This window comes from Perca fluviatilis, chromosome 18 (assembly GCF_010015445.1).
Source record: "Perca fluviatilis chromosome 18, GENO_Pfluv_1.0, whole genome shotgun sequence".
Taxonomy (NCBI): Eukaryota; Metazoa; Chordata; class Actinopteri; order Perciformes; family Percidae; genus Perca; species Perca fluviatilis.
The window spans coordinates 33,132,528-33,150,335 of NC_053129.1; the positions used below are offsets into that span (position 1 = coordinate 33,132,528).

General features: G+C 41.5%; 1 protein-coding gene across 6 annotated transcripts in view; it reads right to left on the minus strand.

The window, feature by feature from the left end:
• Nucleotides 1–1,994: 1,994 nt before the first annotated feature.
• Nucleotides 1,995–17,808, minus strand: part of LOC120546933 (sorting nexin-14-like) — a 41,214-nt gene continuing 25,400 nt past the window's right edge. For 4 of the 6 annotated variants that reach the window (XM_039782191.1, XM_039782192.1, XM_039782193.1 and 1 more), the window contains exons 17-30: nucleotides 17,451–17,477; nucleotides 16,211–16,343; nucleotides 15,560–15,746; nucleotides 14,172–14,255; nucleotides 13,965–14,065; nucleotides 13,259–13,370; nucleotides 12,816–12,856; nucleotides 11,719–11,838; nucleotides 10,116–10,239; nucleotides 9,696–9,860; nucleotides 9,174–9,269; nucleotides 6,655–6,746; nucleotides 3,753–3,809; nucleotides 1,995–2,141 (exon numbers count right to left, since the gene is read on the minus strand). In XM_039782191.1, the coding sequence (XP_039638125.1) occupies nucleotides 2,115–2,141; nucleotides 3,753–3,809; nucleotides 6,655–6,746; nucleotides 9,174–9,269; nucleotides 9,696–9,860; nucleotides 10,116–10,239; nucleotides 11,719–11,838; nucleotides 12,816–12,856; nucleotides 13,259–13,370; nucleotides 13,965–14,065; nucleotides 14,172–14,255; nucleotides 15,560–15,746; nucleotides 16,211–16,343; nucleotides 17,451–17,477 (1,366 nt within the window). In that variant the 3' untranslated portion in view covers nucleotides 1,995–2,114. The remainder of the gene's footprint in view (nucleotides 2,142–3,752; nucleotides 3,810–6,654; nucleotides 6,747–9,173; nucleotides 9,270–9,695; nucleotides 9,861–10,115; nucleotides 10,240–11,718; nucleotides 11,839–12,815; nucleotides 12,857–13,258; nucleotides 13,371–13,964; nucleotides 14,066–14,171; nucleotides 14,256–15,559; nucleotides 15,747–16,210; nucleotides 16,344–17,450; nucleotides 17,478–17,808) is intronic. The other 2 variants (XM_039782195.1, XM_039782194.1) reach the window with 1 other exon arrangement.

A 17,808-nucleotide genomic window follows, 5' to 3' on the forward strand; every position in this document is an offset into this window, starting at 1 on the left:
TAAGCCCCCCCCCCCCGCCCCCACCACATCCTTTCTGATAATTACGCCTACATGTACTGAACGTCATCTCAAACAGAAGCAGTGCTCAGCAGACTCTCGGGTCTGCTCCACCCAGCGTGGTTCAACCGGAGTTCTCCGAGCTGAGAGAACAAGGCGTCCTCTGTGTGAAGGATTTCCTTGAACCACGCTGGCTGCCTGTTAATGTCGGGCCTTATTAGTCCGGTCACTGAGTGCAAACACAGCTGGCACCGTCTGCACCGACGTCAGCTGCCAAGATGCTTGAAAACAAGCAGGTTAGGACTCCATGGAAACGCTTCTCCCTCTGCTTCTTTAGTTCCGAGAGGAGACGACGACACAGAGCTGGAAACGGCCTGGGTCACGTACAGGACACGGTCGGCTTTTCATCGTTTTCTCTTTCGCTGTTCAGTGAGAAGAGCTTCCCAGTTCAACCACAGCCTCGTCCTGAGATTAAACCAGCTGGATGCCTCACTCAAACAAATGTTGACAGGGATTCCCCCTCCGGGGATGGGAGGAGGAATTAAACTAACTTGTTACCATTTTGAAACCAAATGTAGCATCAGGGCTTCTCAAGGTTCTGATGACTGAGGACTATTTTAGGGAGCAAGCGTACGATTGAAGGCCGCGCAGGAAGAGAGCTCACACTGCGACTTTTTTATATATTATACTATGACTGGGTTTTAAAACGTTTTCTTTTTACTTGTCTTTTTGGATATACTATACTATGGCTTTTTTATGACTTTTTTGACATACTACACTGTAACTTTTTAGACATACTACACTATGACTTTTTATGATTTTTTACGACATACTATGACTTTTTTCGACGTACTACACTATGACTTCTTGTGATTTATTTTGGACATACTATACTATGACTATTTTGTTTATTTTTGACATACTACACTGACTTTTTATGATTTTCTTATCGACATACTACACTATGACTTTTTATGATTTTTTTTCGACATACTATACTATGACTTTATGACATACTATACTATTACTTTTTTCGACATACTATACTATGACTTTTTATGATTTTTTTCGACATACTATACTATGACTTTTTATGACATACTATACTATGACTTTTTATGATTTTTTTCGACATACTATACTATGACTTTTTATGACATAATATATGATGACTTTTTATGATTTTTTTTCAACATACTATACTATAACTTTTATGACATACTATGACTTTTTTCAACATACTATACTATGACTTTTTATGACATACTATGACTTTTTATGACATACTATACTATGACGTTTTATGACATACTATGACTTTTTATGACATACTATACTATGACGTTTTATGACATACTATACGATGACTTTTTCGACATTCTATAACTTTTTGTGATTTATTTTGGACATACTATTCTATGACTTTTTTTCGACATACTACACTGACTTTAATGACTTTTTATGACTTTTATCGACATACTATACTTCATTGAGGAGAGACGTTAAGAGTGAAATAGGTTTAATGAACATGGTGCAGGAGATGATGTTTCTGTGTGTCATTCTTTTTATTGTAGGATAGGTTATATGTGTCTTTTAGTCTTGGTTTCTGATGTGAAGCACTTTGGATACCTGTTGGTTACTGTAAAATGCTGTATAAATAAATGTTGATTGATTGATTGATTGATTGATTGATTGGACAGTGGTGGAAGGGATGAAGGGATCAAGGAAGCCTGAAGATCAGCTGATGACCGAGCAGCTGCTTAGGATGGGAGAGAGTGGGAAGCATAGAAGTATTTTTGTCACCTATGGCAATGTTTTGTCACTTTTTTCAGCGTTTTCCAACATTTGTCACTTTTTTCAACGTTCTTTTGTCATATTTCTGATATAGAAAGTTTTTGTAAACGGGTCAAATTTGACCCAAGAACAAAAGGAGGGTTAATAACTTTCCGTAATGTGCAAATATTGTCATTGGTAGTGAAAGAAAAGACAACATGCGGTGACGTCAATAAATATATATATTTTTATTAGTTTATCTATATACATTTGGAATGTAAAGATGATCCCAGAGGATTTTCCATAAGCCAGGATGTGGATACAGTGTTCACATGACGACTGCTTCACATGACGACTGCTTCCTTCGCTCCCTGCAGAGGAGGAAACGTGCACAGCAGTGTTAGGCAAGGCATTCAGAGGTTAGAGAGCACACACACACACACACACACACACACAGACAGACACAGACACACACACACACACACACACTTTTTCAGAATAAAAATAACTATTCAAATCCTCTCCAATGTGAGGACCAATGACCAACAAACAACCGTTGAACAAGCAGAACATAAACTTGAATTAACAATTATTATTTTTTGGGCATTTCAGCCTTTAATAGCCAGGACAGCTTACGTATGACAGGAGAGAGAGAGAGAGAGAGAAAAAAAAAGAGAGAGAGAAAAAAAAAAAGAGAAAAAAAAAAAAAAAAAAAAAAAGGGGAGACATGCAGGTCAGATTCAAACCCTGGCGCTCTGCGTCGAGGAATAAACCTCTTCATAAGGCCGAGCACTCTACATACTAAGCCGCCCGGGCGCCTGATTTAAATATTATTTTTTAACCAGTTTATTTTATTATTTTTTTAAAATTGGGGTTTAATTTACTCAAAGATAATATACAGTATATATTTTTGTTACTCAAATTGTCAGAAGTATCAGGAAAATGCAGAATTTCTATCAAGTAAAGCCTTTACTGTATGCAGACCCATCATGCTGTAAACTGTAAGCACCTACAGTCACACAGCCCTCCCTTCATATTCAGAGACCTACTGAATACATTCCTATTCATCTGTTGTGGCTGAATACTGAAGAGCCATCTGTGCAGACCTCAAACTAACACCACCACCTGACCTACATTTAAATATGCAGGAGCAAAAAAGTCCATCTGAAGAACCGGTTTTTAACCATGTTTGCACGAAGGCTATATTCAAACGCCACTTCTTGTTTTTCTGATCGGTGCGATCACGGAAGGCTTGTGTCGTGTGGACGCGCCGACAGTGTTGTTGTCATTACTTAGAATTCCTCATGGGGGGACAGAAACGACGCAGTATAGCTTTAAGCTATATTTAAGTTGAGTACTCGGTTTATTGTACCAACTTAGGAACCGTTACATGAAATTCATTACCGGTAGCCTACGGGACCTTTTTTTCTAGCTTTGTGTAGAAAAAGGACAGCAGTGTTTTTCTGTGTATATTCCAGTCCTTCCAGGAGTTTTTTTTGTGATTGTTGCGGGCAAAAATCCTTGACTATGCGGCACGTTTTCTTAAAAAATGCGATCGAATGTGCTATATGATATTTATGCAATTTTATGCGATGAAATTGCGGGAACTTGCAAAAACTGCGGTTTGATGAAAAAGAGAAAAAAATTAAAAAGTGATTGAGGTGAGGAACTGATGCTCACATTATGAATCTTGTGTCGGTTATTGTAGTCCTCTTTTGCCCCCACTGTTTCCTCTATGTTGATTTGAAAATGGCGGCCCGCCATGGCAACATTTCTGCCGCCACGGTATGAGAAATAGGGCCGAAGCACAATCTACAGCGCTCACGGTTGTCTTTTAAATGATCCTGCCCCCCCACTGCTAAAAAAAACTACAATCCTAAAGGAAACACTGTTCCCCCCACTGTTTACATTCCCAAACATCATTTAACTTGAGTGTCTGTTCCTGTGTAATCTCTTTACATTCTCCTCTGGCACTTGTTTACCTTGGTGAGTTCAGGGAACAGCTCCTGCACGGCGATGTCCAGCAGGACGTACGTCATCTGAGGAGACACAACGGCAGAGACCAGCTTCACACAGCTTCACCGAGCTCACACGCACTGCAGCCACCGGCCCAATGGAACCAAGTACATTTACTCCAGTACTTGTACTTCTGTCCAAATGTTGAGGTACTTGTACTTTACGTGAGCCTTTTCTTTTCATGCCACTTTCTACTTCTACTCCGCTACATTTCAGAGAGAAATATTGGACTTTTTACTCCACTACATTCATCTGTTACAGCTTTAGTTACTAGTTACTTTAGTTACTCCGCTACATTCATCTGTTACAGCTTTAGTTACTAGTTACTTTAGTTACTCCACTACATTCATCTGTTCCAGCTTTAGTTACTAGTTACTTTAGTTACTCCGCTACATTCATCTGTTCCAGCTTTAGTTACTAGTTACTTTAGTTACTCTGCTACATTCATCTGTTACAGCTTTAGTTACTAGTTACTTTAGTTACTCCGCTACATTCATCTGTTCCAGCTTTAGTTACTAGTTACTTTAGTTACTCCGCTACATTCATCTGTTACAGCTTTAGTTACTAGTTACTTTAGTTACTCCGCTACATTCATCTGTTCCAGCTTTAGTTACTAGTTACTTTAGTTACTCCGCTACATTCATCTGTTCCAGCTTTAGTTACTAGTTACTCCGCTACATTCATCTGTTCCAGCTTTAGTTACTAGTTACTTTAGTTACTCCGCTACATTCATCTGTTACAGCTTTAGTTACTAGTTACTTTAGTTACTCTGCTACATTCATGTGTTACAGCTTTAGTTACTAGTTACTTTAGTTACTCTGATACATTCATCTGTTACAGCTTTAGTTACTAGTTACTTTAGTTACTCTGATACATTCATCTGTTCCAGCTTTAGTTACTAGTTACTTTAGTTACTCTGCTACATTCATCTGTTACAGCTTTAGTTACTAGTTACTTTAGTTACTCCACTAAATTCATCTGTTACAGCTTTAGTTACTAGTTACTTTAGTTACTCCGCTACATTCATCTGTTACAGCTTTGGTTACTAGTTACTTTCCAGCTTTAGTTACTAGTTACTTTAGTTACTCCGCTACATTCATCTGTTACAGCTTTAGTTACTAGTTACTTTAGTTACTCCGCTACATTCATCTGTTCCAGCTTTAGTTACTAGTTACTTTAGTTACTCCGCTACATTCATCTGTTCCAGCTTTGGTTACTAGTTACTTTAGTTACTCCGCTACATTCATCTGTTCCAGCTTTGGTTACTAGTTACTTTAGTTACTCCACTACTTTCATCTGTTCTAGCTTTAGTTACTAGTTACTTTAGTTACTCCGCTACTTTCATCTGTTCTAGCTTTAGTTACTAGTTACTTTAGTTACTCCGCTACATTCATCTGTTCCAGCTTTAGTTGTTAGTTACTTTAGTTACTCCGCTACATTCATCTGTTACAGCTTTGGTTACTAGTTACTTTAGTTACTCCACTACATTCATCTGTTACAGCTTTAGTTACTAGTTACTTTAGTTACTCCTGCTACATTCATCTGTTACAGCTTTAGTTACTAGTTACTTTAGTTACTCCACTACATTCATCTGTTCCAGCTTTAGTTACTAGTTACTTTAGTTACTCCGCTACATTCATCTGTTACAGCTTTAGGTTACTAGTTACTTTAGTTACTCCGCTACATTCATCTGTTACAGCTTTGGTTACTAGTTACTTTAGTTACTCCGCTACATTCATCTGTTACAGCTTTAGTTACTAGTTACTTTAGTAACTCCACTACATTCATCTGTTACAGCTTTAGTTACTAGTTACTTTAGTAACTCCACTACATTCATCTGTTACAGCTTTAGTTACTAGTTACTTTAGTAACTCCACTACATTCATCTGTTACAGCTTTAGTTACTAGTTACTTTAGTTACTCCGCTACATTCATCTGTTACAGCTTTGTTACTAGTTACTTTAGTAACTCCACTACATTCATCTGTTACAGCTTTAGTTACTAGTTACTTTAGTTACTCCGCTACATTCATCTGTTACAGCTTTAGTTACTAGTTACTTTAGTTACTCCGCTACATTCATCTGTTACAGCTTTAGTTACTTTACACATTAAGATTCCTGCACACAAAACACAAAATCTGATGTTTGATTATAAAGGAAACTAGCCTATAATATAACAGCTACAAGTCCAGCTGAGATGATGAGACCATTAAACACACAACTGGTTAGATCCTTTACTCTTTCTACAATGGGAGGAGAGTTCTTTACTTTTAATAATTTAAAGGTCCTATGACATGCTGCTTTTTGGATGCTTTTATATAGACCTTAGTGGTCCCCTAATACTGTATCTGAAGTCTCTTTTATATAGACCTTAGTGGTCCCCTAATACTGTATCTGAAGTCTCTTTTATATAGACCTTAGTGGTCCCCTAATACTGTATCTGAAGTCTCTTTTATATAGACCTTAGTGGTCCCCTAATACTGTATCTGAAGTCTCTTTTATATAGACCTTAGTGGTCCCCTAATACTGTATCTGAAGTCTCTTTTATATAGACCTTAGTGGTCCCCTAATACTGTATCTGAAGTCTCTTTCCCGAAATTCAGCCTTGGTTTAGAACTACAGCCACTAGAGCCAGTCCCACAATGAGCTTTCCTTAGGATGTGCCATTTCTGTGTCTGTAGCTTTAAATGCTATTGAGGAAGAGAGAGGGGGGGGGCAAGGCAGGACTTTAACTTGTATCAGAGCATTTTGACAGTTTGGTATTAGTAATTTTACTGAAGGATCTAAATACTTCTCCCTAACCGCTGACTGCAGGCCTGTTGTCCATTTTGTCCCCCTGTAAATGTCCTCTTGGGTTGAAGTTGTTTACCTGTTTGTTGAGGACAGGCTGCTGGAAACCTTCAAAGAGGAGTCGGATGCCTTCGTATTTCCTCTCCTGGCCGATGCACTTCACCACAAAGTCTGAAATCAAACACGCACACTTTAAAATCTACTGAACCACATGACGCAACTCATCTGTGCTCGGACCGCTCTAAAGTCTTGATGGAGCATGTTTGGATGTAGCACATTCCTGAGTACAGTAATAAGGAGCGGTGTTAATCCCATCTCAGATATACCTAGTCTCGCATAGCCAGACCTTCCTCCACAGCGCTGCGGGGGAAGGTCTGGCTAGTCCACACAGCATTCTGGGATGGGAGCAAAACGTGCTCTGGTTTATTGGAATTTCTTTAAACCAGTGTTTCTCAAATGGTGGTCTGTGTGGACTGCAGTGGGTACGTGTCGGACTGCAGTGGGTACGTGTCCCCCTAGGGGTACTTTGGAGGACTGCAGGGGGCGTGTCCCCCTAGGGTTACTTTGGAGGACTGCAGGGGGTACGTGTCCCCCTAAGGGTACTCTGGAGGACTGCAGGGGTACATGTCCCATGTCCTAGGGGTACTTTGGAGGACTGCAGGGGGTATGTGTCCCCCTAGGGGGTACTCTGGAGGACTGCAGGGGTACATGTCCCCCTAGGGTTACTTTGGAGGACTGCAGGGGGTACGTGTCCCCCTAAGGGTACTCTGGAGGACTGCAGTGGGTACGTGTCCCCCTAGGGGTACTCTGGAGGACTGTATGTGTCCCCCTAGGGGTACTTTGGAGGACTGCAGGGGGTACGTGTCCCCCTAGGGGTACTTTGGAGGACTGCAGGGGGTACGTGTCCCCCTAGTGGTACTTTGGAGGACTGCAGGGGGTACGTGACATTTTTTGCTAAATGTTATCAGTTCCAAGGCTGTAGTTACTTCTACTGTCTTTTTTCCTCCAAGTTTGTCACTTATTTGAATTTTTTGTCACTTTTCGCCCTATTGTTGCCTTCCTTCTTTCTACTGGGTTTATTACCATTTCCGACTTCCTTCTTTCTACTTTTTTTTTTTTAAAGTTTTTGTCTCCTTTCTTCATCAGCATTTAAATGTGTTCCAGATCAAGGCTGTTGTTTAATAAATCTATCGCTGACATCGCTGTATTCTTCCTCTTTATACATTTTTTTCTACCAAAAATTATTCATGCTGGTTAGGGGGGGGTACATGGCTTCAAATAACTGTTCAAAGAGGGAACATTATTGAAAAAACCTTGAGCACCACTGCTTTAAACCAATCACAATCATCTTGGGGCGGGGCTAAGCTCCGGACGGAGCCACGGTGCCTCTGCTAAATAGTCTCAGGAAGGAACTTGTTTTGGTGGAACATGTGTACGTTCAAAAGTAGTTTTAGTCGTGCAACAGAAAACTCAGATTGGACAGATAGTCTAGCTAGCTGTCTGGATTTACCCTGCAGAGATCTGAGGAGCAGTTAACCAGAGTCCTCACAAATCCACCGGAGGTTAGAACGCCAACACAAAGGAAGAGGAAGGTAACGGAGCACCCAATCCAGATTTTTGGGGTTAGGCCAAATCCTGAACCCCCTGGTTGAGATTGTGCTGACTCCTCCTCCCATCCTCAGTCCATGAACACATGAATGAAGTAAACAGGGACTGTCCTTCCTTTGCCGTACCTGAAGTTGCTGCATTCTGGCTGCTGGCTGGAGATTCCTTCATGCACAACTTGTATTCTGGACTTGAATGGCCTTCTTTTGACTGAAAGTACTGCCAAACAACAACTTGTTCTGCTCACCAGATCCATGTCCACTTTCTCACAGCCTACTGCTCACCTGATCCATGTCCACTTTCTCACAGCCTACTGCTCACCTGATCCATGTCCACTTTCTCACAGCCTACTGCTCACCAGATCCATGTCCACTTTCTTACAGCCTACTGCTCACCAGATCCATGTCCACTTCCTCACAGCCTGCTGCATTGAACGCTCCACCTACGTAAACACCTTCCCGTAATCAACGGCGCCGTCACTACGGTGACTAGCGTAGCGCACCTAGTGCAAGCGTAGGGTTCGTTTCGGTGGGAAAAAATTCTAAAGGTTCGGCAGAAACCCAACCCCGTCAAAAAGCCCAATATTCAGCCGAATCTGAAGCTGAATCCTGGATTCGGTGCATCCCTGCTCATATGATAACAGAAACTGGAAGTGTATTTCTGTCAGGACACGTAGTGAAACTTTGGCTCTGAATGAATTCAGTTCTCTTCTCTGATAGTTGGAATCTGCAGACCAGACCAGATCTGAAATGGAGTTTTGGGGAAGTGAGAGGAGATCTTCTCTCGGTTTATTGCTGCTTCCCTTTTCATTAAAACACTAAGTCAGCGCTTATAAAGCATAAGTCTGCTAATATTCTACATTTTCTTCACGTAAATAAATCCCATAAAAAAGACTAAAACCAACAACGTGCTACGACCGGAACATTCTTCTCTCCAGGGGTCATATTTCATACTTCTATGGATATCGGCGGTCTGTGTGACTTGAGGACCGACCTGGTAAATACTTCATCATCTCATCAAACGTCTGCTTGGCTCGGAGTTGTTTGTCCTCAGCGGTTCGCTCCTCGCTGCTCTCGCAGAACACGGCGTCTGCGGGAAGAAATGACAACACCGAGCACTGATAGTGGGTAATTATTGCTTATGCATATGCTTTTATGGTGATAGTTGTTATTCTACATGACATAGGCAGGGCTCGAGCTTAAGGACGTCCCGTAAGAAGAAAATGAAAAAATCAATTTGTTGTAAGCAGCAGAACTTACACTTTGAGTACACTGTTTATCTATCGCAAGTAATATCGTTATTGCAATATTTAACAGTTCAACATATTTCCCTCATATCATGCAGCCCTACTGCAGATACTCAAACCAGCCCATATAGATGCTGCTACTGAGCCAGGAATTTTACTTTTTTCACATTCTGCTTTTTTTTCAAACTCCACTGTCCACTTAAACATGTTTTAAGTCCTGCTAACTTTGAGTGTTAGTGTAGATGTAGTCTAGAAGAGGAAGCGCAGACCTCGGAGCTGTGTGATGAGGGAGACCATATGGTGCTCCTGGAGGATGTGCTCCAGTTTGGACTGCATGTACTGATCCATGTAGGCTTCAAACGTGTTCTTAAACAGGATCCTGCCGGCAGCCAGACAGTGGTGCAGCCAGTCGGCCGTGTGGAACACCACCTTACCTGTGGGTCAAAAACAAAAACACAGAGACAGACTCAAGAGTCAAAACATAGAGATAGATTGAAGAGTCAAAACACAACACAGAGACAGACTAAAGAGGATGCTTCAATACACACAGGACAAATAACTGAAAAAATAAGCTGTGTCAGAAGCAACAGGTTCCCATAAACAAGCTGTAATTCCTCAAGTACAACTTTTATCGAAGAGTAATCTCCTCCACTCCAAGACAGCAGTTCAGCTCTGTGAGGGTCACTTACCGATGTACATCATGTAGTCATACATGCCGTCTACAGAAACCATTTCCATGAAGCAGTTGTGGTTTTGTTTCCGCTCCAAACTCTCTGACAGGTTGGCGTTATTCTTGAACAGGTCGCTGAAGAGCTGCAGGTTAAAGTGAAATGATGACAGAACACTGAACGGGACAATCTGTGGAGTTAACAGGCTCGCAGTCTGCACATTCTCATGTTTATAACAAACAAAATCAGCAATTATCTGTGGCACGAATGCCTGGGATCATTTTGGTATTCCATGTTATAAACACCTTACAAAATTCAAATTCCGTTCTCAGCTCAACACTTTAACACTTCGCTTCGGCATAAATATGCCATTTTTAAAGCTTGTTCACCTGTTATTCCAATTATTATTTTACAAGCAATGTAGGGCTATTTGTTTGAACGGGACAGTGCTCACTCTACATACATGTAAAACGCTACATTACATCACTTCTAGCACACTTCACGCTGAACAAAGACGGCAAAAAAGCATCACTGATCTGTTTTAATTAGCATTTTCTCGTCAGCGCTGTGGAGATCGGTCTGGCCATGCGAGACTACCAGAAGGCTGAGGCCTCCTGCACACTGGCTGCGTGGCGTGAGCGTGGCGTTTCTGTTGCGTGGCGGCTGCGTGGTGTTTTCTACGTCTTTACACACCAGAACGGTGTCTGACGCTGCACTGCTGCTGCTGCTAGCCTTGTCTGGACACATGTATGTTTCCCATAAACATAAATATATACTGATCTGATTACAGCAAAGACAACGTCGGCAGGATTGACGGCAGAATAGGCTCCAGAATATTTCCTTCTGTATTGACAGGTGCAATATTTGAAAATTGATAATTATTTCTTATTATTTTTTTAAATTACATTTATATATGTGCATTTATGTCCAAACCTAGAGACTTTCAAACATCAACATGTCATTTATTAAATGTATTTGTGTCTAAATGACATATAAACATCTTTTCGTATTCTATTTTGCCTGGAAACGCTTCCAACACGCTTGCGTGTCGCATGAAAAATGGGCGTCGGTCCTATTTCTAGCATGTACGCGTTTTCCGAGCCGTGTGTGTCACACAGGCAGTGTGCACGCTCTAACCGGTTAACATGGGAGCCAAAATAAAAACGGAAATGCCACACAGCTGACGCGCTCACGCCACGCAGCCAGTGTGCAGGGGCCCTAACGTTACAGACATTATCTTCGCTTCACCTGTTCAACTGACTTCAGCAGTTGAACTGACGTGAACTAACCACACACAGTTGTGGTTAGCGGTGCGTTTCTGCAGTTAACGGCTGAATGAATATAAGGGAAACACAATGGATGTTTGGCCTTGTTTTTGGCATTAAAAGAGAAAAAACATTAAGGCTAATTATACAGGCTGACACTCCCTTTTCTTCCCTGAAATTCATTTTCCTCTCAAACCTGATAAACTTTCTCTACAGACTGACAGGAAAGCTCCGTGCAGATCACTTTTGATAAAGTTAATGTGTTGACCACTTGAAGGTTAATGTGCCGGAGAGTTTCAGAGTAAACACCCTGCTCTTATGTGAGCAGAAGAGAGAGAGATGTTTAGTTTCTGTTTCACCTTCTTGTTGTTCTCAGCGGAGGGGCTGAGGATGGTCAGCTCTGGTTGGCTGGGTTTGGGTTTGGGCGACTCGCAGGAGTTGAAGAAGGACTGGATGAAAGGGTCCAGGTTCTGTCCTTTCTGGAAAACACAATGTTTGGGATCAATCAGTGTCAGTGTTGTAATGTAACAAAGTACAAACTACTGTTTTTTCAACCCTGTGTTCCTGTTTTTGTCTCTAAGTGACTGATGGGAACAACAATCTTTGACCTTGGTCCAGTATTAAGAAAGAGATCGCTGCAGTCGACAGCAGAGAATCAAGCTACAATGTAAGTTAACAGGACAATTGTCCAGCTTGTATTTATCTTCACAAAAGTGCTCATTTTGCCACTGACAGACTCAGACTAATATTCTAAGTGTCTGACGCCATTATGAAAAGGATTTCTAAGGAGGTCGACCTTTCTGTTAAAGAGTAAGATAATTTTTTTAAACAAAAACATCCGCCAAATTGCGTTCGCTAAACCCACCAGACTCCATGTAAATTTAGCATCGTATAACACACTTCATTCAAAGTCGAGAGAAACAACAAAACTATGAAAAGACGTTTTTGGTCGTCTTTCCACTTTTCCAACCATCACAACTCTAGTTTTGGTTGAAATAAACACATAGTTTACTGATTTACATGTGGAAATATGTTGGCTCTATACACGCTAAAAGTCCTGTTTATTTAAACTAGGTTTAGAGCTAGCAACTTCAGAGCTGTTTCTGGTTAAACAGAAAGGTCTTAAAGAGGTCTTAAAGGTCTATCTCTGAAGCCACAGTGGGTCAGTTTCACAAAAATAATGTATGGGGAAAAAAATTAAAGTTATTCTCTAATTTCATTGTTTTAAATGGAATCAGATGAGGTAATTTGATTGGCTATGGCTGATATTAGCTAATACCTTAAAGGAATAGTTCCACCGTTTGGTCTTTTTTTTTGCGTGTTAGATGATTGATATCATACTCAGGTCTAAACATAAAACTACAGAAGACAGCTTATTAGCTTAGCTTAGGTGTACATGGACATAAGGACAAATACCTACATTATTTGTCATCATTAGAGCAGCATTTCAACTCACCTCTTTTATCAGCTTCCCCGGTACAGACTTGAAAATCTTTCCTGTGAAACAAACACTCTGTTAACAAATCGAATGAACAATAAATACGATTTAACTTTACACTGCAGCCACATGATTATAAAAGTATAAGCTTTGTGGATATTCAGGCACAAAGGAAAGAGTTGAGGGGAGCCTGTAACCCAATCCATCCAATATCTCGATCCACAAAAAGTCAAATCAAAAACCTCTGTCAGCTCAACGTGGACCGGTAGGTAGGAGGGTTTAATGCCTCTTGATACAAAAATGGGTCAAAAAGCGAAGTATTCTTTCATTTTCTAAAACTCATTTTGGAGTACTAGGGCTGAGCGATATGACTAGAATCAACATATATAATATTAGCTGCCACTTCTATGTGGATAAGAAAGGTTTTAGAAAAAGTGAAATTATTTGTGTTAATTTCATACCCAGGTTGACATCCGGCAGCATCTTGTCCAGGAACTGAGACTCCATGCTGTGAGGAGACAGGAAGTCTGCCAGCAGCTGACTGTTACTGAGCTCTGGATGCTGCAGGAGTCTCTGCACACACACACACAGACACATACGCACACACACACAGACACATACACACACACACACACACACAGACACATACGCACACACATACACACACACACACACACACAAGTATATTTACAGTTTAGATATTTACCGGCTGGTATTCTCCCGAACACAAACTTGACTTTCTGCCAGGCCAAGCTTGAACATAAAAACGATCTGTGTATCTCGTACATAACGGATCTACAGAATATATGTGATGTTTCTTGCAGAAATAAGATTGTACTTGTGGTGGCATCTGATCATTCATTTGGTATTTTTTTCCTTGATATTTGTGCTTCTGCCTGTAAGTAAAGACGATACGTAGTAACACGGTTTCTCTTTTTGTCCGTTTTAAGTGCGTTTATGTCGTTATTTCCTACTTTGTGGTGCTGAACCTTACAGACAAAGTTAACACTGTTAAAAGACGGCATGGATGTAAAGATTTGTGCAATGTATTTAACACTGAATATCTCATTCCTCTCACACACAAAACAGGTGCTCAGCACCAAAGACAAAGACAACTGCAAAACATGAGCTACTACAGTCATTTTTAATGATATCAAGGTTTCATACCTGTAAATATTCCTCAAATTCTTCCCTTTTGGATGTGAGGAACTCATGATTCTTTGGTCCAATAATTCTTTTGGATGGAAGCTGAGCATCTGCAAAGGTGCCTGGAGAAAAAGATGATTCAGAAAAGATCTACAGAACAGATTCATAACAAGCTAATTTTCTCATCAGAAACATGACAAATTGTTAAAGTAAGTCTTTAAGCGTTACCGTGAAACTCCGTGAGTTTAGATTCGAGAACGTAGAACTCCAGATATCTTCTGTAAACCGACCACTTTTCAGTTTCATGACCCACTGCGAGACGAAGAAGAAAACACGACATGACAACATCACAACAAAAACATTACAAAACATGTGTAGAGGATAGTTGAGGGTAGAATTGAGGTATAAGAAAAGTGTCGGGAATGCACCGAATCCAGATTTTTGGGGTTCGGCTGAATACCGAATCTACTGGTTAAGATTCTGCTGAATCCAAAACCAAATACCGAATCCTCCTCCCATCCTCCACTTTGATTTAGTTGATTGTTTAACCCTCGTGTTGTCCTTGAGTCAAATTTGACCCGTTCTTTGAAGTTTTTATATCAGAAATATAGGTTTCTTTCAACCAAATTTCCCCAAAAATAACATGCAACACTAAAATAAATATTGATGATCACTACTTTCATGGTCTACCCAGGTCAAAATCTGTGATAATACATAAACATATGTTCCTTTGATCTTAACTATTAGTCAAAATAAAAAATAAAAGGCATCATTTCATGTAAATGAGGTGCAGTGACTATACATTCCAAACAGAAGTGTAAAACAAGTAATGGTAATAAGTTGGAATGAAGCTAAGAAGATGTAAGACAGAAATGGGGGATACTTTACAGGCTACTTTAGGCAAACCAAAACCAGGTCAATTTTGGTCGATGGGAAAACTAGCCTAGAAATCTAGACGCCCCCTAGCGGCAGCAAATGTAATTTACAGCCAGGGTCAGTCTAGCAACTCTCCGTTGGCTTGTGAGCTGGTAAAACCAAATTCTGGTCAGGCCAATCACATTGTGTAAAGAGTCGGTGGGCGGGGCTTAACATAAGGATGGCAGAGTTGCGGCAGCTCCGCGTGAATTCCCTGCTACTTGAAAACAAAGAAGATGGCTGCTGCTGCTGGCGAACAGCGGTCTTTCTAATCAGCTTTTCGCGACTCGGGAAGACTTTGAGTTAAGCACTGAAGTCATTCTTAAAAAAAGGAAGATGTGTTCGGAGTTTTGCCGACCGGATACGGCAAAAGTTTAATCTATCAACTAGCGTTGCTCTGGTTGGCTATGAGTGCAGAGAGAATTTGAAGTAGACAACCGTTTATCCCGCCCCTCGGATTGAGCCCTGCCAATGGTGAGTTCCCAGACCCAACATCTGGATGTGGGTCTGGCTTGTCAGGCTATGGGAAGACAATACAAGGCTTACAATGTACAACACTAAAAACATTAAAAGCACGATGTGCCCGCAGCTTCGCAAACTGAGTGAAATCATGTCGGAGAAGTTTCTGAGAGAGTAAATGAAGGCTGGAGTATCACATCACCAGAGTAGTCCTGTGAGAGATGAGGCCCCCGTTCACTCACCTTCCTTCCGGTCGTTGCGCTCCACGTCGATGCAGAAGACGGGGATCCTCTCCCTCTTGACCTCGTCGTCGTAGATGTCGATGTAGGGGATGGTGATGCTCCAGGCCGACAGGTTGCGCAGGGCGCCCGGTGTGCTGGCCGGCTCGGCGGGCGAGTCGTCCTCCATCACGACGGTCGCCTCCTCCACCTGCAGGGAGACACATAACGACACCTGTTGAGCTAGTGTTAACGTAATTAAATTAAACAGAGGAGCGCGTTCAGTGACAGAAGTCTGCCACTGAACGCGCTCCTCTGTTTAATGAACGTGCTGTGTAGTGGGTGGCGGTCAATGTCCATGATCGCCAGCATCCTACGCTTGGTCTGTTTCTCTGCAGTTGCTGCGAGTGACTCCAGCTCAATGCCAACAACAGAGCCTTTCCTTACCAGCCTGTTCAGTTGCCCTCTCTCCTTAATGCTGCCTCCCCAGCACACCACAGCATAAAACAGGACACTGGCAATGACCGACATCCAGAGGAGCTTATTGCAGACACTGAATGACCGCAGCCTCCTCAGGAAGTAAAGCCGACTCTGCATAATGCCTGTACTAGACAACTTATGGTTGAAATGTAACCAGAGATTTCATGTTTGGACTTGTGAAAAAGAAGAACTCACCAGGTCATCATCGATGTCGTTCATGGCGCTGGGCGGCAACATGGCTCCCTCCATGGTGGTGCTCTTGAACACACCTTTGATTTTGCTGCCGATTCTGCTGATCCCGAACGTCTCCCCTCGCTTCGACATGTTTCTAGGGTGAACAGAGGAACACGTTGAGACATTAAGAGCATCGGACCTGCGTTAAATCCCTCGTGAATCACATCTCATCTAATCTAAAAACAATTCCCCCCCCCCTACGGTGCTTCTCTCTATCATGATCGTGCTCAATGTTGGAAAACAAGCATATTTATCAGTCAGGTTTGTAAAATGACATGCAGTTAAAAAACAGCTACAAGCAGCACAAAGTCACTAAAAAAACACATCTCTGCGCTGTGGACTTTTTTCAGTTTGTTGCTGTTGGGCTGTCAATCAGTAACAAATTTCCTATAAAAAGGGATAATAAAGTTGAAGTTAATGTGTAACGAGGCGGTTTCGATTTTGAAAATAGAAAAGAACCTTCTAACAATGATTAAGCGCCTGGCAAAGGGCCTGATTGATTCAACAAAGTCAATCAGGTTAATCAGTTATTATTTTCCCATCTTTAAACTCACCGAAGGAACTTCTGCTATTCTAAAAAGGGCAGTGAGTCAGACTTTTACAACAGCTAAGAGGGAGGTGGATCAATGCCAAGGATTCAAAGATTACTTCGACTATATCCTTGACGTTTCACTTCCGGGACTGCTCTGTTGCCGACGGATAAAGAAATGGCATTAAACCAGAGCACGTTTTCCTCCCATCCCTGAATGATATGTGGAGTAGCCAGACCTTCCTCTAGCGCGCTTTGGAGGAGGGACTAAAGATTACTTAACCACCTGAGACATTCGCCTCTAAAACTTCCTTTAAAAACCATATAGAACGAAAAGTTGGGGGGGGGGCGTAGTTAACATTTTTCGGGAGGTGCACGTCAGGCTACGTACGTAGCCACGGCGTAGATTCTACGCAGAAGCATAAATCTCGCTTTAGGCATGAGGTTAAAAACAAAGAGCAAGTGTCAGGGTAACATGGCAACGAGCACAAAAGCCCAGCAGCGGCTCCTGATGTTAACATCGGTTCTATTGTCAGAGAAGCCTACAGTGAGATAAACTGTCTCTACATGCACCACACTGGATGTTTAACACTGTGCACGGTTTGTTTACATCCAGCAGCTTGCAGGCAGCAGACTGTGCAAGGCCAGGTAACATGCCGAAGACCTACTCACCTGTTTTCTTCCAAACTGAAGCTATTTCTGGAATAAGATGCAGAAGCAGCAGCTAAAAGAGGACCGTTTGGACAAAACACCTTCAAAAGGACTTAAAACTTAAAGCTGCATATTCAGAGGGCTGTTCTCATTAGACACAAGGGCTGGGTATCGCCAATAATTAACTGAATCAAATTGATTCACTAGGTCCAGATTCGATTACATTTCTCATTTAATTCGATATCAATCAGGTGTAGTGACGTTTCAGTTGCAACACCAGTTTATCTTGGATATAAAAGAGAGTCTTTTACCGGTACTTTTAAAGCGATTCTGATTCCTAAACAGATTCTTGAAAAACTGAAAAATGACATAAAAGAAA